Source organism: Bos javanicus, chromosome 26, assembly GCF_032452875.1.
Source record: "Bos javanicus breed banteng chromosome 26, ARS-OSU_banteng_1.0, whole genome shotgun sequence".
Classification (NCBI taxonomy): Eukaryota; Metazoa; Chordata; class Mammalia; order Artiodactyla; family Bovidae; genus Bos; species Bos javanicus.
Genome location: NC_083893.1, coordinates 30,134,053 through 30,156,487, shown reverse-complemented (window position 1 = coordinate 30,156,487; position 22,435 = coordinate 30,134,053). Strand labels below are relative to the sequence as shown.

The 22,435-nt window shown below is 37.7% G+C and overlaps 1 protein-coding gene across 16 annotated transcripts in view; it reads right to left on the bottom strand.

Moving 5' to 3' along the window:
- Nucleotides 1-207: 207 nt before the first annotated feature.
- The window catches only part of ADD3 (adducin 3), a 132,335-nt gene continuing 110,107 nt past the window's right edge, over nt 208-22,435 (bottom strand). For 8 of the 16 annotated variants that reach the window (XM_061403413.1, XM_061403410.1, XM_061403415.1 and 5 more), the window contains 13 exons: nt 17,455-17,593; nt 15,306-15,457; nt 14,240-14,320; nt 13,256-13,405; nt 12,645-12,788; nt 12,434-12,532; nt 11,133-11,315; nt 10,318-10,575; nt 8,872-8,991; nt 8,347-8,433; nt 4,883-5,006; nt 3,111-3,206; nt 208-2,486 (listed from right to left, as the gene is read on the bottom strand). In XM_061403413.1, coding sequence (XP_061259397.1) covers nt 2,194-2,486; nt 3,111-3,206; nt 4,883-5,006; nt 8,347-8,433; nt 8,872-8,991; nt 10,318-10,575; nt 11,133-11,315; nt 12,434-12,532; nt 12,645-12,788; nt 13,256-13,405; nt 14,240-14,320; nt 15,306-15,457; nt 17,455-17,593 — 1,926 coding nt within the window. In that variant the 3' untranslated portion in view covers nt 208-2,193. The remainder of the gene's footprint in view (nt 2,487-3,110; nt 3,207-4,882; nt 5,007-8,346; nt 8,434-8,871; nt 8,992-10,317; nt 10,576-11,132; nt 11,316-12,433; nt 12,533-12,644; nt 12,789-13,255; nt 13,406-14,239; nt 14,321-15,305; nt 15,458-17,454; nt 17,594-22,435) is intronic. The other 8 variants (XM_061403421.1, XM_061403419.1, XM_061403417.1 and 5 more) reach the window with 1 other exon arrangement.

Genomic DNA, 22,435 nt, shown 5'->3' with positions numbered 1-22,435 from the left:
AATATTTCCTCCAAAATGAGCTGAAACAAGAAGAGCTTATTAGTTAATTTTCAACTAATTTGAAAATAAATGTATCAGGACATTTCTTATTCAGAAGTGTCAGTCTTACTCAGAATCTCACTGCAGTACAAAACTCAACAGTCCACAGAGTAGTTAGTTCAGGATAAGTAACCACTCATGAATAGAAAGCTCATGATACCAAGTCCATCTATTTAAAATACTGTTTATTTGTGATTTTACATTAATTAGCATTACATCTAAGAGCAATATCAGATAACATTTATACATTTTCCACAGGACACAGAGGTTCATTGGCTCATTCTTTATGCCAAAGCAAGTAAATAGAGGCATTAGCAAAAGGTGCAAATAGTTCACTGTTGCATTTAAAAAATACTTATGCACATTGCATTCATTTAAGATATATATATTTTTAAAAAGTTATGGAAAAGCATAGTTCACAGGTTACTGTTTCTACATACATTGTAATACAACATAAATGATGTAGAACAAAAAAGAATCCTCAAACACAGAATTAAGCAACTGAAGTTTTCCACTAAGATTAAAACACTGATTCCAGTAGTTAGTGAGATCTAGAATGAACTTTCCAGGCTCCGTTTCAACTTTGCATCATCAAACACTCACAGTCAAACAGAACCAGCCCCGCAACACACTATAATCCATGGAATTTTTTTTTTACACACCAACTCACCCTCCAGAAATACTTTGGATTATTTTTACCCATTGACTATTTTGGATCATTGATTTTACATTGATTTGTGACATTACTTGGGTGAAAGGGAAAAAAAAAAAAAAACTATATTAAGTCTAGGTTTAAATTTGTATTTACATTAGAAAGAAAGTTAACTGAAAACATAAGAAAAATTGGTAAAAATTAAGAAGTGGTAGTTTTCTCATGGTGGGGGGTGGGGATTAGACCCACTGCTTTCTTTTTGCGCCGCCTTCTAAAAATACGTAACGTTAAAAGGATTTCACCCTTTTAAAACTTGAATGTCAACTAAGAAATACAATGGTTTTGGCAGAGAAACAAAATGTTAGCCATCGGGGACATGCTGTAAATAAATGACACTTCAAATCCTATCGTGGCCATGCAGCATCAACCTAGAACTCTTCTCATGACACCTCTCCTGTTCCCGTCACTGCTCACTTCCTCTCTCAGTCTCTTCCTTTCCATGTGGTTACCATGTGAGGGCTTTCTCACTCATTAGCAATACTAAGAGAAAAATACATTATAAGGTTCAAATATGAATCTTGTTATGCCTTTAAATGCTCTAATCCCCTTTTGATACTAAGTCCCTGGATTCTTTAATTATATTTAAAGTATACTTAGTACCAAGCAGCCTCAAATGTGCTCTACTGTTAAATGATTGGCTAATATGCTTATGACATTTTTATACTGAATGGTATACAAACGCCTCAACATACAAAAATCGTTTTTGCCAGAGTTAAACTAAATAACCCATGTTATGTGTATAAAATCCCCTTCACTGAAAAATAAGGGGGTTTCTAAACTAATAAAAAAGGAACTTTTCAAAAATTATAGTTTACTAAAATGACCTTTTTTTTTTTTTTTTGCAAACAAAGTTACTTCAGGTGAGGAAATTTCATACTATGAATAAAATTCCAAATGAATCTTTTCTTAAATTTTAAAAAAACAATTATGTGCCAGTGTATACTAATGCTATAGATTCTTATCTTAGAAGCTTTTAAAGCATTCTGTTAATGCCCATTGAAACAATGGGAACCCAACAGTTACAGTCAATAATCATGATAAAAAACTATAATCTCATTACCAAGTGAAGCAGGTTTTGAGAAACAAAAATTCTCTCACTTGTTCACTGGTAATTTCTTTCCAACAGATATTATGTAGAAGGCCTGAAGTAATTCAGACAGATATCTGTTTGTGGGGATTATAATACTTCATGAGGGCAAAGCTAATCAAAACTAGCAATTGTTTAAAAATTCAAAACCTTTTTTGGACATAGAAAATGAGAGATGACTTTGAAAGTGTTTTCATAATATGTTTTTCTTTTAGTAAAACTCTTTCCAGTTCTTAAAAGTCCAGTTTGCTACAGACCCCCAATCTGATCTACCACTGCATATTAATGATCAACTTATATGTGGTTTTTAAATGTGCAACGTCACATTGTAGTAACAATTATAAAAAGACTCTATTTAGGCTTCAACTTTCTCCTTTTTTTTGTTCTTTTTCAGAAAAGAAGGAGTGCGGAATTTCTTCTTTTTCTTGGATGGTGATTTTGAAGGTGAGCCTTCAGGTGACAGGACTTCTTCAATTTTTTCTGGAGACTTGATGGTTATCTCGATGCTTTCTATGGTGGTGCTTGTGGTTAACCTGCTTACTCGCTGAGCAAGCTCGTCTTCAACACCATGCACGTCATCCTTGCCATTCACTATCAGGACAGGTACATCCATGGAGATGAAGCTCTTGGAAAATAGCTCATGGTTTTCTATAAAAGGAGAGGATTTTTTTGTTATTTTATATAGTCAACATCTTTGCTTTATTTTACAAAACTGAAATGCTTAAGCAATGTACTAAGGCATTACTTTGATCCCAATAAAGACAGATGATTATTTTAATAGACTATGGGCCTATTAGCATGAAGCTAATGCTCTTAAATGGTATAAAGGGAAGAAAGTTGTTAGAACAAAGAATGAAGGCTAGATAAGTCCAGTTTGATGACTTGACAGTTTCATTGTAAATCAAGTCAGTATAAATGAGGAAGACAATATACATATATTTTTCTTTAATTCTGGAGTCATCTGGCAATCAAAGTTGAGAAAAATTTCATGCTTCTGATTGGAAGACATATGACAAACCAATTTTAATTTCACAAATTCTTAAGAACTATTATGTTGCCAAAATCCAGATTAAGGTAAATCGGTATAAATGCTGAACAAAAGTAGCACCCCATAATAATAAAAGAAAATAAAGTCACTGGGAGCTGTAAGTAAAGTGCATGGTGAGAAACTTACTGTATCAGGTGTTCAATTTCTTTATATGAAGACAAACGACAGAGGGACAGACTCTAAAGATTAACTGGGTGGAGGCTGTGGGAAATTACATTGAATACCTTCTAATTTTTCAGGGATATTTTGCGGTGACTGAGTTTGAGACTGAATTTGTGAAACAGATGAAGCGTCATCTGAGAGTAATTCCTGCTCAGCATCTGTTGGATAAGAGTTTAGTTAAAAGCCATGCAAAACAAAAAAGCATTAAGATTTTAGGAAGGTTAGTGCATACATCAAATACCTGCATACACAGGGATGATAAACGCTTCAGCCATGAGCTGAGCATGCTCACAGTTATCCCACACATCAATCATTATGTGTGGAAAAGAGGAGGTTAATGTGTTAACACTCCGGCTGCTACTGCTAATTTGACATACATGCTTTAAGGAAGCATGGCTACTGGCAGCCCAGGCAAATAATACAAGCATTTAGCTTTTGCTACAGTGTTAGAAAACCAAAAATACATTGAGCAGCCAAATGAATGGAAATCTGAAAGCCTCACCAATGATGCTACATTAATGAGGCAAAATGCCTCACTGAATTTTTGAACAATATCCAATTAGTGATTCCTATTGGAGCAATATTAGTGAGCTAATTCAGGTCACAATGAATGTGGAAGAAACTACTTATAAAGTTATATATATATATATATATATACACACAAGGAGATGGTTCTATTGTGCTATATTTGTTACCTGGCATCTTTAGGCTTTCAAAAAATAAGAGATTAAAGAGGGACATTTTACAAAATACAAAAATAAAGTTTCCAATCTTATGTTAGAATGAACATAAGTTGAAGAATACCACTTAGAACATTTAATGTGATTATATTAATGAGTCAGGATGACTCCCTTTTGTGACAAAGACACTATCACATTGATGAGAACTGTTTCCTGGATGATCCAGATGTCATTAGTTCTTTCTACATGATATCAAACAGGCACAAAGATTCTTTAACTAGTGGTTCTATTTTGCTTTGGGTAAAAATTTCAACTATATGTTGAAGATGCTCTAAAGCAGAGGCTCTTACCCTCTTTTGGGGTCATAGACTTCTTGTCCTCCTCCCTGCACCCCTGACTTCCTCAAATATAAAATTAAGCAAATATTTTATATCATATTTAAGATATTTTTCAGATGGCTCATAGATTGTCTCAAGCTTATCCAAAGACCCAAGACTGAGAACCCTCTCTATAAAGAATGTCTTATTCTTGAGTAAAAGTGAGCTAGTATTCAATTGGTGTTTTCATGAACAGTTCTTAAATGCAACCCTTACTTAGGGTTCTGAAGTCAGAAAAAGAAACCTCACTAGAGTGCCCATGTGCTTAAGTAAAGTCACATAAAAATTCTAGTGTCCCACTTTATTTTAGATTTGAAAATTACAGTAATGACATCTTGAGACATCCAGGAGCAACAGAGATTTTACAAAACATTAAAGCCACATACCTGTGAATCTACAAGTATGTCAAAGTAAAACAAAATTTTTTAAAAAGCCACATTTTCTGAAATGTTTAAATTTATTAATTTATCTACATTTACTTTAGCTAGTGATTGTTTACTCATCTGGAGATTTCACTTTACTGTAGAAAACTTTCTGCTAGCAATCAGATTGCTTTCTAAGGAAAACAGCCTTCTCTACATGTTAACATACATGGTCTGTGGGAGCTCTTCACATTTTAATCCTACTTACACTCAAGTAAAGACTGAAAGAGCACATGGAACAACTGATGGTAAAGAAACATTAAAAAAAAAAAATCCTGACTGCCTTCTATCATCCAACTCAAGGGGCTCTGTGAGCAGTGTGGTTAGCTGGGGCTTAACTTCAAAGTGAACTGACCTTCCAGGCCTTGCTGTTTACGTTCGACTGTCCTCTTATACTCTTCAAGTTCTCCTTCTGTGAGATGACTGAAGGGGTTGGGAGGAGCTGGTGGGGCATGATCATCATCTTCAAACTGCATGGTCTTGCGAAGAAAAACACTGACTTGTTACCAAGAGTAACATACTCATATATGTATATTTACTCATACATACTCATATATGTATATTTATTTTTATATATTTACATATATATATACCTACAACTTCATATACACCCACTTAAATGTATATATGATGTATGTGACACCTCAACTCACAACACCCATAAGAAATGATAAAGTAACATGTTTTAAAATATTCATATCCAGATTAATGACTTTATAGACTACTGATCCAATAGACTAAAATTGCCAATGATGCTTCCTCAAGGCTGCATAGGTCAAATTTAATAACTCTTAAAAAAAAAGAAAACTAAACCAAGTTCTAGAAACTTCCATGTAACTAAGAAATATCTTAAAAACCAAGAATGTCAAAAAGCCTTTGTAAAAAAAAGGCTTAGAAAAATTAAACTGTACCAAGAAAACTTTTAAAATCTGCTATGAAAATAAACTTGTACCTATTTGCTTTAGGAAAGAAATTAATGAGACTTTGAGCTAAATCTGGCAGATTGAACCCATGCATTAAAAGAAAATTCCTCCCAAAACCCTACTAAAATGATAGTAAAGGAACAGTAGCAAAAATGGTATAAACTTTTAAGGACAAAAGAATGGAAGAGGAGACAACACAGGATGAGAAATGGTAACACATGGTCGGAAGATGGAAAGCGGGTGGGAAGAGCAGGTGGCAGAGATGAGAAAATTGAAGCCTTAGCCCTGCAAAGAAGAATGCAAAAAAGAAGCCTGCTTGTGTGCTGTAGAGGTCTGTTAAGGCTCAAGTACCACAGAAAGTCGCCGTGAAGAAAAGCTGAAAAGGGACAACTTAGAAGTGTGAAGGAGGAACAGATAGATTCTCAGGCCCCCTTTCCTGTTCCACACACATGAGCATTACTCTCTCTCTCATCTCTGCAGAAGATCAGGGGCTTATTCTTCAGAACGACTGATCTGGGGACACAGAACACAGTTAAGGGCTCCCAGGATGATGGAGGCAGACTGGCAAGAGAATAGAGAACTCTCTGGATAAATTAAATGACCCCAGATAGAAGAACTACAGACACTAGTGCTTGGGCACTCCTGAAAGAAACAATCTGGTCCGTGTACACCCAGGCATCCTGCAGAGGAGCTCACCAGTTCCCAAGCTCTGCACACACCTGAGCTCCGACTGGCTTTCAGTGTCTCATTCTTAAATACAGACGGACTACCACAGACTTCCAGACACTTGAAGAAAAGTTTCCAACATGGAAGAGACCAGAATTAAGAAGAAAAAGGGAACTCAGAAGAAACAGACAATAAAGGGAGCTGAAGAAAAATTAAAGTTGATATCCTCAGAATAAGAGGGGAAAATAGGAAATACTGTAAAGAGAAAACAAGACCAAGATATTATAAGGAAAATAACGGAATATTCAGGGAATAAGAAGTCTTAAAATTAAAAAAAAAATCAAAACAGAAAATTAAATAGAAGGCTTAGAAAATAGAGTCAAGCAAATCTTCCAGAAAGTAGGAATAAAAGACAAAGAGAAAATAGGAAAGAAAAAAATCAGAGGCTTAGTCAGAGATCCAACTAACAGTACATTAGTATATATCCTGTGAAGAGGAACTGAAGAACCTCTTGATAAGGGTGAGAGAAGAGAGTGAAAAAGCTCAACAGTCAAAAAACTAAGATCATGGCATCCGGTCCCGTCACTTCACGACAAGTAGAAGGGGAAATTGTGGAAATAATGACAGATATTATTTTCTTGTATTCCAAAATCACCGCGGACAGTGACTGCAGCCCTGGTATTAAGACACTTGCTCCTTGGAAGAAAAGATATGACAAGCCTAGACAGCGTATCACTTCACTAACAAAGGTCCATCTAGTCAAAGCTATGGTTTTTCCAGTGGTCATGTACGGATGTGAGAGTTGGACCATAAAGAACGCTGAGAGATGAAGAATTTGAAGGCGTTCAAACTGTGGCGTTGGAGAAGACTCTTGAGAGTCCCTTGGACTCCACAGAGATCAAACCAGTCAATCCTAAAGGAAATCAGTCCTGAATATTCATTGGAAGGCCTGATGCTGAAGCTGAAGCTTCAATACTTTGGCAACCTGATGCAAGGAGCCGACTCATTGGAAAAGACCCTGATGTGGGGAAAGATTGAGAGCAGGAGGAAAAGGGGGTGATAGAGGATGAGATGGTTGGATGGCATCACCGACTTGATGGACATGAATTTGAGCAAACTCTAGGAGACAGTGAAAGACAGGGAAGCCTGGCATGCTGCAGTTAAGGGGTGGCAGAGAGTCGGACATGACTTAGTGACTGAACAACAACAATATATAACCTGACAGAAAAAGAAACTGAAGGGAAAAGACTACTTAACTGAAGAAATACTTTAAAAAATTCCCAGAACTGAAGGACAAGACTTTGCAGATTGAAAAGGGTTACTAAATGCTAAAAATGGAAACAAAAAAGAAATCTACTACAAAGCACACCAACATAAACAGAATGCAGGAAACAGAACCACATAGCGAGAAGCACAGGAACCTCAGGATGAGCCAGTATATCTGGCCTAAAGAGCAGCTAGCCGAGATCTGGACCCTAATGACAATGACAAAAAGCTGGACCTGAGAGATTACCTGTTACTTCTGACTCTATGGAAAATAATATTAAGAAAAGTTTGGGAAGAACTAAGCCTAATATATCCCAAATACTAAGTCAATGAATAAGGGAGGCAGCTTTTTCTCCGGGGCCAGAAAAGTTGTCTAAGAAAGGAAATGTCATCTTGGAATACTACCTGGCTCAGCAGTAAGCATTTAAAAATATAAACACTGAAAGCTACCTAGACAAAACATCATGATACAACCTTACTGGGAGAATGCAAATGGGAAGCCTTGTGTAAATAGGCTAAATCCTCATCATCCATAAAAGAAGCCACTATTATCTTTCATTAATTCTAAGATGTGCTTTTCTCTCACAATTTCTCATCTCTGAAATCGGGATTCATCTTATCATTGGTTTCTTAACAATTATAAATGTTAGCATTTGTATCTCGTTTAGTGATATATAAAACAATGGTACTTCTAATAGCTGATGAAGTAGATTTGATGAAATAAAACTGAAGTCTAAAACTGATAAATCAAGAAGGAGAATAAAGATGCTCTTTAGAAACCAAAGTAAATGCTAGAATAAAGTCCTTGCCCCTAGAAATTGGGAATTGAAAGTGACATTTTAAGTCTTGTGAATTATTTGACTATTTAAATTGTGTTTATACTAACTTTAGTAAAAACAATTACTCATATTTAAAAAGCAGAAATTATTGGGAAAACAAAGATCATACTGCTTCATGGACTTACAGAAGGAGGCTTATCCACAACAATTCCAGCAAGCAACTGAGACTGTGGTCCTGCTGTTTTCAAGTCATATCGATTTTGTTCTCGAATCTGAATTGAAAAACAGTAAGTTCTTGGGGGCAACTCTGCAGGTGATCTTTGGGTTACTATTTGACCACCCCGGGTAAGGGCTGCTTTAATTCCCCCTCCATAAAGCTCTCTTTTACCATTCTAACAACTCACATTAATCTCCTCCACTCCTCTTGACATGAGATTTCCTATTGTCTTTCAGTGTTAGAGAGCTACATTTTTCACTAATACAGCAGAAATATGTCTTAATACTTCTTCCCCATACAGCCCTCTTATCAGAAACCAGAAAAGAGCTGGAGGTATTCCATACAAGCTAAAATTATACAGAATTAAATTGCAAATTCTTCTGTATGCAAACCTCTAAACTTAGCATTAATCAGATTTAGTTACTAGTGATTTAAACATTGTTTTATGTTTAAAATAAAATGCATCTTCCAGCCACAGAAGACCACGTCTTACCTTATTTCTCTTTTCTAGTACCTCATTCGGGTTGGTGTTTAAAGGAACAAACTGATTTGGATCTTCAATTTTGATAGGTGTTCCACTACTAACTTTAGAAGAGTCCTCGGCTTTCATCCACTAAAAAAATCAAAAATTTCTAGAATGAAGCTTTGTATTAAGGAAATATGGTAGGTTCTTGACAACTGTTTATTGACTCAAGGGGGTGGGGGCATACACTGCTAATATGTTAAAGAATTTCACTAAGCAGTTTTTAGTGGTAAATTAGTTTATCTCCCATACTAGTTAGAATTAGCATTCACTTAAAAACAAACAAATGTCGGTACCATGAAGAACACTAAATTATGCAGCTATTTAAATTTTCTCCTTTTGGCATTTTAAACATGTTGGTGAAAATATTTCAGGCATTTAGAGCTTCTCACACTAACTCACATTTAGAGTTGCCACCTGCACTGAAGTTTTATCATGTGATGATGGCTAACAAGTCATCAAAAAGGACTCAAGAAATCTCTTAGGATTTAGTTTTTCAGATTGCATTTTAAAATTTTGGCTGACAGAATGGGCCAAGCCCCTAACTAGCATTTTGCAAAGGGGATAATCTGGTAGTAATCTATAGTATAATGGCACCATAGGGGTGGAAGAGCCTTATATAATTCTCATTTATCCATCACATCCCTCAAAGAAGGATAGTATTTATCAAGATTAATGATGACCAGCCATTAGTTCCTTTCAAGAAAATTCATTCTAGGAAACATATGTTCTTTTACTAGGAGATAAGAAATCATATTGACTAGAGAACACTGATGCCTAGGTATTTCCATACTGAATACTACTGATTTATATGATAGGATGAACTAATTCTGCAATGGCACCCCACTCCAGTACTCTTGCCTGGAAAATCCCATGGACGGAGGAGCCTGGTAGGCTGCAGTCCATGGGGTCGCTAGGAGTCAGACATGACTGAGCGACTTCACTTTGACTTTTCACTTTCATGCATTGGAGAAGGAAATGGCAACCCACTCCAGTGTTCTTGCCTGGAGAACCCCAGGGACAGGGGAGCCTGGTGGGCTGCCGTCTATGGGGTCGCACAGTGTCGGACACGACTGATGTGACTTAGCAGCAGCAGAGAATATTTAATGATAAGCACTCCAAAATTAAACCAAATCTGAGACAAAACACTGAAAACTTTAAGATCACCTGTTTATCTACAAGATCTTGCCTAAGGGCAGCATATGCAATAATTCACAAAATTTGGTACCATTGCTGCTGCTGCTGCTGCTAAGTCGCTTCAGTCGTGTCTGGCACGTGGAACAAAGTGCCATGCATAAATGTTATCTAATAAGTTATAGTCATATTATTAATATTATATTCTACTTGCCCAATATCTTCAACACAGACCATTCAATTCATCAATAACTAGGCAAACCATGTTAAGCAGGGACATACTGTGATTTTGGTCCTAGGGCTCGTCTCCCCATTCCGAGACTCCTCAGGCACGTTCACTTTCATGTAGGTATTTGGTGAGTTCAACCATCTGGTTTTTTCACGCTGCTGCCTCTGTGCCATGTATTTGAGAGGTGAGAGGGGCACTGTATCATCTTCGAAGGAAAAGGCAGTCACAGTGGCTGGGATCTCTACATCACTCTTGTGCCTCGGCTTTTCTCGAATGAGAGGGTGCCTGTAAGCATAGCCTGTTCTATATCCCTGGGGGAGGGAGAAACCACATTTGAAGTAATCAAACTTGTCCCAAACGCAGCATTTAGAGGCTAATTCTTTAAACAAATGATTCTTTCGCTGAAAAACAAAAAGGGGAAATCCTTCCAAAACTCCACATAACTGCCACATAACACTAGAGTTGAAGTTAAGCAAATTTCAAGATCTAGTTAAAATTGATTTCAGCTGACAAAGCAATTTCCACTCACACAACTATTTCTGACAAAGGTAATTTCAAAACTGCTGACCAGAAACGCTTTCCAAGATATAAACTGGTTTTCTGGAGGCCAAATCTCAGTGCTCATTTAAGTCTTTGTTCCTGGGTCTGAAGGCAATCTGCTTTCTGACTCTTAGCGGAAGAGGGTAAAAATCTAAGATAAGATGACAGTTGCCTATTTCACCAATTCTTAAAATACACCAAGTTCCTTCCTAGGGTCACACTGTTCCCAGAGGAGTAATGAGCATGTTCCCAAACCACAGGGAGGAGGGGACATCTGGTCCTAAATCTGGAAACATGAAATCAAGCTCATGGTCAATTTTTTACCTACCAAGTTGTCCAGAGTCCTCATCAGCCCTTCGAACTCAATCTCGCCAACCTTCCACTTTTGGTGGGAACCCATATTCACTCCTCCTCCTCCAGATGCCGCTACAGTGTGAGTGGAAGCTTTGTACTTCTGAAGGTCCAGCACAAGCAGACTGTCCACCCCACCTGCCCCTGCCAGTGCCTGCACCTGTAATCCACGGCACAGCATTAGAGGCACACAACTGCAAAGACTGGAACGGGCACTTCACTTTGCAAAAGGCACAAGTTGGATTCTGCAAGTATCTGTAACATGTCTTCAGGATACCAACAAAGAAACTTGTGAAAGCAGGCAGCTTTAGGAGCTTTTCCATCTATCCATACCTTCCAGGGCTCTGACCCTCCCTGATGGAAAACACATTTAGAGCCATACCCTTTAACATATTTCAAGAAACTGAATTCTCTTGCCAAATTTTAAAGTTCTTTCCTTGCAGTTTTCCCATGGCCGTCCAGTTTAAACTTTTGTTGAAAGTTATAATTTTAAAGGAATAAAAACACCATATTGTGAATTTAAGAATACTGAAGAAGTCACCTCGTTGTTTCAATATAATGAAGCTTTTCATAGCCTCATTTGAGAAGACTGACCATTAAAGCAAAAAAAAAAAAAAAAAGTTGGTTGTTAAGTTAAAAGTTGGTAGGAAAAGTACACCCCCCCTTTCCCCTCCTTTTTGCAGCCTTTCCAATAAATTCAGATTCTTACCATTTGCTTCAAGAGAAATCTGCTTGGTTTTTCTAAAAGGGGGGAAATTAGGGCTGTTAAATACACCCAGCTTCTCTGGGGTTAATAAATATCTAATCCATTATAATAATGAGGCTGAGGCTGTGGAACCTCTGGAAATTGCATGAGTTCCTAAAACTTCTGGTGCTGCTCTTACCCTTTTTTATAAAAGTGACCACAACACAGCTGATCTTTGATAAATGGCAGTCATCTTTGTTCCTCAATTAGCACCACACTGCTAGAGGGTGAAAAGGGAGAAATGTGCGACTATACCATCTTGGAAAGTAGGCTTATGAAGAAAATTATGTTTAGGAAGCCCTTAGATTTGGTGTATGTGTCTGTACATGAATTTTAATTTTCTTTCCTCCTGTTTTCAATTCAAGAGATACTCAGTTGACCCTTTTTACTCAAGTGAAGCACAACTTCTCTTAAGACAAAACAAAACAAAAAGCCACCAACTGATAGAACTCTGGAAATAAGTGAACACAATACCCAGCCCAACAGATAATAAAGCCAAAAAAGGCAGGGGGAGGGGTAAACGTTTTTCTTACTTGAGTCTCACAGGCTATCTGCACATTAAAAATGTAATGAAAAGCCTCCTCGACTGTTTCTCCAAGTGCTACCACACCATGATTTCTGAGTACCAGCACCTAAAATAGAATCCCAAAGCAATCACTTTAAATAACTGGCATAGCTCACACTGCTTTCATCAACAGTAACAGCAACAAAAATAGCTCCTTTGATAGAGACTCTACTACACACCTTACAACTTGGCCCCAGAACTTTCTGCAGTTGAATTCTCTCCTCCTGATCATCAAGTGACCCTTGGTAGTCATAATAGGCGACATCTCCCAGGATCAGGGACTCTTGAGAAATTGGAAGGATCCCGCACTTCATGGAGGACACCTATTTGATCGGGTTCATGCCAAGATAACACATTTGGTTACTGATCACACCTTCACAGGAACGGGATTCTTCAGTCAGCTCAGGCAGCACTGGCCTGTTCACCGTGCTCAGCACTCCAGACTCCTCCCGTTTTAGTTCTTTGCTTCTTCAAGAGGAAGAAAAGAACTTGGAAATTCTATTTATATGCTGTGCCAGATATTAGGAAAGAAGCTTTGCGCTAAAGAACTCAATGACGCAATTATTAAACTGATTTATTAAAAAATGCAAATGCTGTCTCCAATTTTTTCCTAGAACAGTAGCATTTAGTCCAAAGGGCCTTTTGCTTTCTTATGCAGAGGATTAATACTTTGAAAATGACTTCAAATGGTGGGGTCTGAAAGAATGATTATAAAGTACCATGGAAGGAAAGCCACGGAAATAACACACTTCCCAGGGTCATTGTTGGTTTTGGCCCTTCAGTGACTTACAGCTGCCGTTGCAAGGGTATGGATGTGTATCACACACTTAACATCAGGACGTGTTGAATATATCGCGGCATGGGGACTGAAGCCTGCATGGTCAATTTTCAAATTAGTACTTCCCTGATCAACCACTTCTCCTATTATATTGACTTTCACCTGGAAAAATCAGAAAGACATACTTAATTGGTACACAAGCATCTAAGTTTCCAGCGTTCCACAAGCTAAACTGGGGGGTGGGGTCGGAGTGGGGGTTGGGTGGCAAACTTTTTTGTCAAAAGCCAGAAGGCAAATATTTTAGATTTTGTGGACCTCTGTTGCAACTACTCAATTCTGCCACTATAGGAGAAAAGCTGCCACAAACTACTGTGAAAGAATGGGTGTGGCTTTGTTCCCACCGAATTTTATTTACAACATGTAGTCTGCAACAAAATAGCATTTAGCGAGAAGTACAGTTTTTAAGAAACTGAGTAACTTCAGCTCTTCGCTGAAGGTCTGGCGTTTACTGAACTCCCTGGAAAACATCCATTTGCTAATTAACACTATAGCACTAGAATCAACAAAGTTCCTTCTGCTCTAGAGGCCAGTGACAGTGCTCCAGAGTACAATTATGAAGAAATAAATGCCAGAATGTCACACCCTATACTCACACCAACTGAACTTTGTTTAAATCTACCTATAAAACATACAGACTGTGTGTGTGTTTAAACAAATTACAGAGTACAGAAAAAAAATCAAAAGATTCTCTTCAAAACATGACTAGGTTTAATGATTAGACCAATTCATTTATTAGGCTCTTCAACCACCCTGTTTTTCTTGAACCCTAAAGCTCTTCTTTAAAAAATCAACATTAACTTTCCAAATTCTTCCCTGTTCACTAGTAAATGTTTTTCCATCCATACCTCTTCTTGTTCTGTCCAGTACTAAAAGCTAAAAGCTGTCAGAAAAGTACAAGGAAGCACAGAAAAAGTAACATAAGAATGAAAATTGTACCAAATTGGAGGCTGTGGCTTCAGAAAAAGACAGGCCTCTGGGAATTATTATTATGTGGTCTTGCTCCTTACTTATTCTTACCTGGGAGAAACAAAATAAAACAGAATTACTATGAGGTGTTTATATTTCACAGTGTAAACATGACTAAGAATATAATCATAATGAATAACTATAAGATATCTGGGTGTGTGGGGGGGTGGACAAAGCAGAAATTAAAGGCGTGCAACATGAAACTTGCCTTGAAAAGTTTTCTTCCCTCAAGCCTTCAATACTTGCTAAAAAATTCTGACATCAGGTCTTCATTTACTGGACTTACCTAAAGTGTTATTTTGGGAGTTCTAAGGTTGTTTAGGGTCAGCTCATCTCAGGATAAATGAATGCCAATATTATTCAAGCCAATGAGATATGACTATAATTTTGACTTACATTATGGAAATTAAGGGGAAATAGGCAAAGGAAAGAGAAAAAAATCTCTTCCTAGGAAGGAATTAAGGTGGAAAAGAAAGGGGAAACCAAGGAACAGCTGGAGGAAGGAATGAAAAGTTGTAGGAAGATTGTATCTCATATCTGTGCCATTTTCATCACACATTATTTTCATACCTTTTCTTCCAAATATTGTATTGTTTCCAAGTGTGGCAACAGGAAAACAAGATAATGATGAAGAACGGGGAAAATATATTTAAAAAATAAAGACCAAGGAGGAAATCTCCTTTGCCTCCTCTACTCTCCCTGCCCCAAATGCTTTTTAAAGCATTTTTTAAAAAAAATATCACTGACTCTCAGATATAATTAATACACAGAGAGAAAATCCTGCCAGGAGGATTTCTTTTCAGACAGGTTCTGTGACTGGTCTGAATTAAAGAAACACAGGTAATAAATGGAGAAGAAAGTTGGGGTTAACTGTAGCCTCTAAAAGATAAGGTTTAAATCAGGATGAGGTTGTGGTCCAGCATGCTACATTCAGAGAACAAGGTCTGAAAACTGGACTTCTGAGTAAAGGTGAGGAGAGCATAGTTGCCTTCAAGTTGGGATTTTAAAAAAAGGAATTGAAAGCTGAAGGACTCACTGAGATGTATGTATTTGCCAGGTGGGCCCATCCAAACAAGTCTGCAAGTCTGTACAGGCTGGCAAGTTTACAACGAGTAAGCTTTTCTCCCTTTACATACGAGGATGTATCTGCTCCGGGAAGGTCATTGATAGGTGTGACCATGCCAAGACCTAAGAGGAAAAATTGGGGAGAGAGACTCAGGTCAAATAATTCCTTACCTGAAAATTAGTTGGCAGAAAGCAGCCTGAGTCTGGGAGTGTCCCAGCCTGCAAATGATCTGAAACTTACCAGCCCACACAACATTGCATTAGCTTATCTTCCTCTAGGGAAGTACACCCAGAGTGAAAATACGCATCAGCTATCGCCTTGCTGTTTCATCTAGTACTTGGTAGGGAGTGATGTTAGGAGTTAGGCTCATACCACGGGTTGGGGTGGGGGGGGGCGCGCAGATATGGACAGATGATCCCAATGGTAACAGCTGATAAGATCTAAAACAAGCTGCTTTACCTCTTTTGACTTTTATTCAAACAAAAAATATTTAAGAATGCAATCAAACAGTAGTCTAGTTTCTGCCCTCACCAAGCAACAAAAACTAGTCTTAATCTCTAATGACCCAATCGCTAAATTACTGTCTTCATTCCCCTGGCTACCATTACCCGCCTCTTTCCTACACTTCTTCTCCAGGCCTGTGTGGTACTATTGTGGGCCTCTTGGCCCTTAGCCCTACATACTCTTGTTAGGGTACATGGCACATGTCAGATAATCAGTATTATAGAAAAAGTGGACCAACTAGCTCAATTTTTCAATTTTCCAGTTTCTCCCAAGCAGGAAGAGTGAGTGATGTTGGAACTCATTGTTCCTCTCACCACTGATCTGCCACCCCCGCCATCACCACATTCAAACCTGTTGATAAGTCTTCTCTCCCCTTCCTTGGCTATATGCCCTTCTCACTGCTCTCTTCGTTCTCATTCCCACAACCACTGCTGCTGCTGCTGCTGTTGCTGCTAAGTCGCTTCAGTCGTGTCCGACCCTGTGCAACCCCACAGATGGCAGCCCACCAGGCTCCCCCATCCCTGGGATTCTCTAGGCAAGAATACTGGAGTGGGTTGCCATTTCCTTCTCCAATGCATGAAAGTGAAAAGTCAAAGTGAAGTCACTCAGTCATGTCCGACTCTTAGTGACCCCATGGACTGCAGCCTACCAGGCTCCTCTGTCCATGGGATTCTCCAGGCAAGAGTACTGGAGTGGGGTGCCATTGCCTTCTCCACTACTCTAGTCAAGCACTTATAACTCACTCTGGGACTCTTTCAAAGATTCTTTAACCAGTGTGTGTGTGCCAAGATATTGATCCACTTGAGTTCTACCCACACCTTGTGCATTCCCACCATCATGTCTCTTTGCATGCTATTCCTCTATTTGGGAAGTACTTGAATTCATTGAACTCCTACTTGTAAATCTTTAACAAAAAAGAAAAAAAGGAAGTAACAAAGAAAGAAAGAGGAGGAAAAGAAAAGTCCCTGAGGTCTAGGATTCTGTACCTGCCCAGGTACAGCAGTCAGTTCTGTGCATGTCTCTCTCTGAGATGTAGTTATGACAAGTTATAACTCTTGGCATCCTTACAGTGTTTAGTCCACCAAACTGGCGCTCTCCGTAAAGGCCTGTTGAATGGATAAAATATGCTAACACCTCTTTTACACCAAGTTCTAACTGCTACTGCTCCTTTGTTTTAAAGTCTGGTTAGTTGAGCTCTCTTCTTTCATAAAGTTCTTTTGGTCCACTTCATTCCATAATCAATTCCAACTCTGAGTTCATAGCAAGATGACTTAGAAAAAGTCAGTAGAAAATTTCTTTTTAAGTTGCTTTGTAATTTTTTCCCTCTACAGTTATCTTGCAGTTTTAATCTTTTGTGCATTCAGTGTATGTCTCAACTGAAATATGTGTTTATCTGGGGCATGGACCACATTTTATAACTATTTTGTAATCCTTACAAAGTCTAGTAAATGTCTGGTTGGTATGAAGAAGTAAGAGACACTAACACTACGTTACTTTAAGTATTAGATGTTACAAACTGAAGTACTGAACCAGATCAGAACATGCTGCTAGAAATGTACACTGTTCAAAGTGGAGATGAAATTACAATTTTTCAAACTTTACAAAACTGACGTACTGAGGGGAGGTGAAGTAAAGCCCGAAAAAGAACTGGTCATGATGTAATCTGCAATCTGTTGTAACGCTAGTAATCCAGTTGGATTGTGGCCTTTCTTCATCTGTTCTTGAATAAGGCATTCCAGGTCTTCCCGAAAGGCCTGTAATACACAAAAATAATCACTGAGCACATGCATGTCACGTGGAGCAGAATGACCCCAACATAACTTGCTCTGATATAATCAGTCTTTCCCCCATTCCTCTCTGGAATAACTTTCATTTACACTATTTAAAAACAAATATAAAGCACAAAATAAGAAAATTAAAACACTGGAAGCAGCTGCAAGAAGCTTGGTTTCAAGGGGATGGAAAATCATTAGGCGTTCTTAATCTCTAAGAAGATGAGCTATTACAACATCCACAATACAAAGGCGCGGGTAAAGGCAACTCTGTTAACAATATGCAACTAGAGCACCCATAGAGCCTGATGTAAAGAGACCCATTCCTTGCCCAGCAGCTCATTGTCAGGTTAGGATAGACTCCTTATCTGAATGGAACATGCCTCTGACTATAACAACTCCCAGCAAAAGTCTTCACTAAGACATAGTAAATCAAGGCTTCCATTTTATCATTTCCATGGCAATTCCTTAGCTCTATAAACTCTGAAAACAAACTCATAAAGAGCAGGGAGCTGATTACTCCCCTCTGCAACACTGTGCTAAAGAAAGAACTTTTCTCCCAACTCTGGGTACTAAATGTTCCTGTTTTGGAGCTCTGCTTTTCTTCTTTTTGGGAAGGGGGATGTAAGTGTGGCAGATAGTATTTATACAAATAAAAATACTGAATATTAAAACAACAGTTTCTATTCCAGTAAGCTTTGAGTTGCTAATATAATTCATCATTTGAAAAATCCCCCAACCCTTCACATTAGTTGAATTAGCTGGTTTTGTATTTCTATCACACTCAACCAACACTTAGTTTATTAATCATATATTATCTTGCTCATGTCTATATTCGTTCACCTTAAACAGGAAGGCTCTTGCAATGTAAATTATCCAGACCTTGCTCTTCATTTGAGATTAGTTACATGTGTAGCAGAATGCCCTGCTGGAAAGTATATTCAGTTTGTTCCGACTTCACTTAAGAAGGAGAAGGCAGAATATACTGCTTTGTAATCATTTCCTCCAAGAGAGCAGGTATAAACACCAGAGATCACTGGGAAATTCTCCCGAGAAGAGTGACTCTCCTTCGAGTCCCTGTGAGTAGTCTTCCTTGTAAGGCTGGGAATACAATCTCCTGGAGTGGCTGCTTAGGTGGAGCCTTGCTTAGAGATGGCTGAATACATCTCAGAGGTTTTCAGAAGGAAGAACCTTTTTAAAAATTTTAGATAATGGCATAGAAGCTCCTGCTGAAAGGGAAATGTGGTTGTAAGGCTACGAGGTGGTAGTACATATTAGAACCAGTCCTGACTCATGCTTGCATTGTTTTTAGAAAACAGTTGAAAGGCATCTGTGATGTGAGTTCAAAGATCTAAGTGTTAATAACTGTAATCTTGGGAGCTCAACCATGGAGCATCAAAGCACACCTTAACTGAGCTTAGCGCAGCAAGAGCGTAGGAGGTCCTTCTTCCCCGCTGCACCGTGGTGGCCTGCAGAGGCATCTGGGTCAGCAGTAAACCTGTATCTCCTCTTGGGCAAGGGTTTCAACGACACCGCCATGTGGCAGGGAGAGGCAGGGGCAATGGCAGTCAGTGGTGGGCTGAACAGACTCTGGTGTGGCTCTGTCATAGACGCAGACATGTGTACCACACACCACAGCCTGGATATGGAAATCACCGATGAACCTTTTTGGACTATGTAAACTACTTTAAGTTCTTGGGACAATTTAGGGGAAAGCAGAAATTCCAAGAGAAAGATGCTGCTTGAATGATTAATTTAAAAAATACTAGTGACCATATTTGAATTCTGAGTTCATAGTGCAGTTTATACCAGTTAAACATGGTTTTCCTTTTACAAATGCAAGGCTTGTTAAACACAAATCCTTGGCATAATTACAAAAAAAATTCTAACCATCTAATTCCATTGACTTTTATCTAGTTCATTTAAGTATGTGATTTAAACCAGAGATACTATCGTATAAAATATCCTTGACAAAGACACATTACACTTATCAGAAAACTCCATTAATATATTTCTAAGACCTTGTGAACATAAAACGGCTGTGAGCTGCATATAAGATGGATGGACACCTTCATACTGATGGCTAACATGAGTGTTTTAACATGTTTAAGGCTGAAAGGAAAAGAATCTTCCAGACATACTCATTTATCTTTATATAAACTACAAAAAACTTCTAGACATCTGGCAATGGGCCAATCTGAAACTTTATCTTCCCTTCAAAATCAAACTCTATTTAACCTGCTTCAATTCAAAGAAGCTATAACCAACATTCTTTGATTCAGTGAGAAAAAAAAAATGATACCTACTATGTGTATCACAATAGCTCTGAGAAGGAGGCATTATTTATTTTATTGAATACTGCACCTTACGTTGTTTCAGCAAGAATTTAAGGCAGATTCCATAGATTAAAATGACACAAAAATAAAGATCAGTAAGAAAAATCAAGCTAAAGAGAAAATAAGCATATGGAAGTTAGACTGAGCCAGGAATGAGGTTGAGATACAAAGAGCACACATAAAATTGTATCATTTGCTAGAGATGGGCCAATTTTTATCTAAAGTTTCCAGCAGCTAACATGAATCAAGACAATTGCTCAGTATGCTGATTTACAATGGTTTTAAGAGAAAAAACAAAACCAAGTAGTTGCTCAAGAGAATCACAATTATTTACAATCCTGATGAGAAATTTCTGCTGGGTGTATTGAGAAAGCTAAATAAGAAAGGTTGAAACGTTTGTTCAAGGTCACAGAGCTAGTAAATGTCAGAGACAAGGACTCAGGTCAAATGCTTTTTTCACCAGTGAAAATGCCTTTTTAAAAAAACTTCCATTTATCCCATAAGATAGTGAGTACCATCCTAAAGCTTTGAGATGATCCATGGTGTCATAGAGGAATGCGTAAGCCCTTCTGAAATTAAGATAAATATATGAATTTCCCTTTTCAGGCTAGTGAATAGCTTCTATGCAGTACAGGAGAAGAAAATAATTTTAAAAGTAAATGAAATGTTCCCAGCCTCTTTATATAGTTGACAGTGCTTCAACAGATATGAATTCTTTTATTCCAGAAGATTTAATATTTTTTGTCATGAACATTTATAACTCAGTTCTTAATGTTGCAAATATTTTTGAAATATTGTTCAGATAATTACCTCAGTCATAAAACTGTTAGTATAAAACTTACTAATGATATAAAACTGTTTCAGCTGGCTTTAAAATTTTATCAATAAACATATTAAGCTTTCATTAAAATATTATGTTAAAAAATAAAAATTTTGTTTGTCTTTATGGTGGATAGTTAATCATGTTCCTACTAAAATTCAATATTAATAAAATAATCCTTTACAGTTGATTCATTTGAATCTCACAATAAAGTCCTGAAACAGGCAATTACTTGCTTGTGGTTGCATAGCTAATAAATAAATGGAATAGTGATTCAAATCTCAAAGTCTCAGTTGGGTAGAGGATATCTGCCTAACTGTATCAGAAACGAGCTGTGTCGCTGAATCCAGTTACAGGTATGCCTTGTTTTACTGCACTTCAGTTATTCTGCTTTTTTAGATACTGTGCTTTTTTCTTCTAAATAAATTGGAAGTTTGTGGCCACCCTGTGCAGAGCAAGTCTAACAGTGCCATTTATCCAAGAGCATTATTTTAAAATTAATGTATGTACATTGTTTTTTTTTTAAGACACAATGCTCTTGGACACTTAATAGACTGTAGTATAATATAAACATAATTTTTTGCATGCACTGGGAAACAAAATCTGTGTGACTCACTTTACTGCAATGTTTGTTTTACTATGGTGGTCTGCAGCTGAAGCTGAAATATCTCTTAGGTATGTCTGTACAGCTACTAAGGCAGCAGGTGTGCTGTGGTCAGAAGCATGAGCAAACCTCTCAGGCTAGATTAGAGCATTAGGTTAAAATGATAGATAAAGCAATAAAAATTATATAGCAGATTTTTGGAGTACCAAAACTTGCCCTATTATAGCTAGAAATTCTTCCATCAAAGCAGAATGAGAAACTCACTTTTAAGTAGGGCAGCAAGATCACATGCTGGGCTTCTGAAGTCAGATTAAACCAACAATTCCCTAGGGTCTCTGCTAGCAGAGTCAGGTTAAAAGATCAAACGACACACACACATATGTGGTTTTACAGCATAAACCATCTTCCTTCTTACATGGAGAAAAACAGAGAAGAGGAGGTATTGGGGGTTGTTATACCCTGAAGACATGAACACGCTAAGGCAGAATGTCAACGGAGTGATAGATTCTTTAAGGCTTTCAAATGCCAAAATATAGTCTAATGAATGATGATTGTAATTTTCAAAGTGTCGTCATGAAAGCATAAAACTGCTTTATGTTAGCAGTATTATATTTAACCCATGTACATACACTTCCATAAAACTGTGCTAGGCACTGCACGGTATGTTTTGTTATTTAACCGTCACAATCATCATGTGAGGTCCATTTTTGCCAACAAGGAAAGAGAAGCTCAAGTTAAGTGAGTTTCCTAATGTCATAGTGCAATTAAGTGGTGGTGAGCCCAGATCCAAAAAAAGCACTACATGCATGTACAAAAAATTGATACAAACAGATTAAAACTAGAAATGATGAGAAAATGGGCTGAATTCTAACTTAGGTCACAACAGTCTGGTACTCCAGGATCTCTACAATCTGTTAGGTCAGTTTTTGGCTGTATCTCCCATTACTACCTCATACTCTGATCCACAACATGTACTTTTCTATCCTTGCTCATTGTATTTCATCAAACGGAAAAGCTGGCTTCTACTGTTCCTCTACCAGATGAATTCTTACCCTTTATACTCA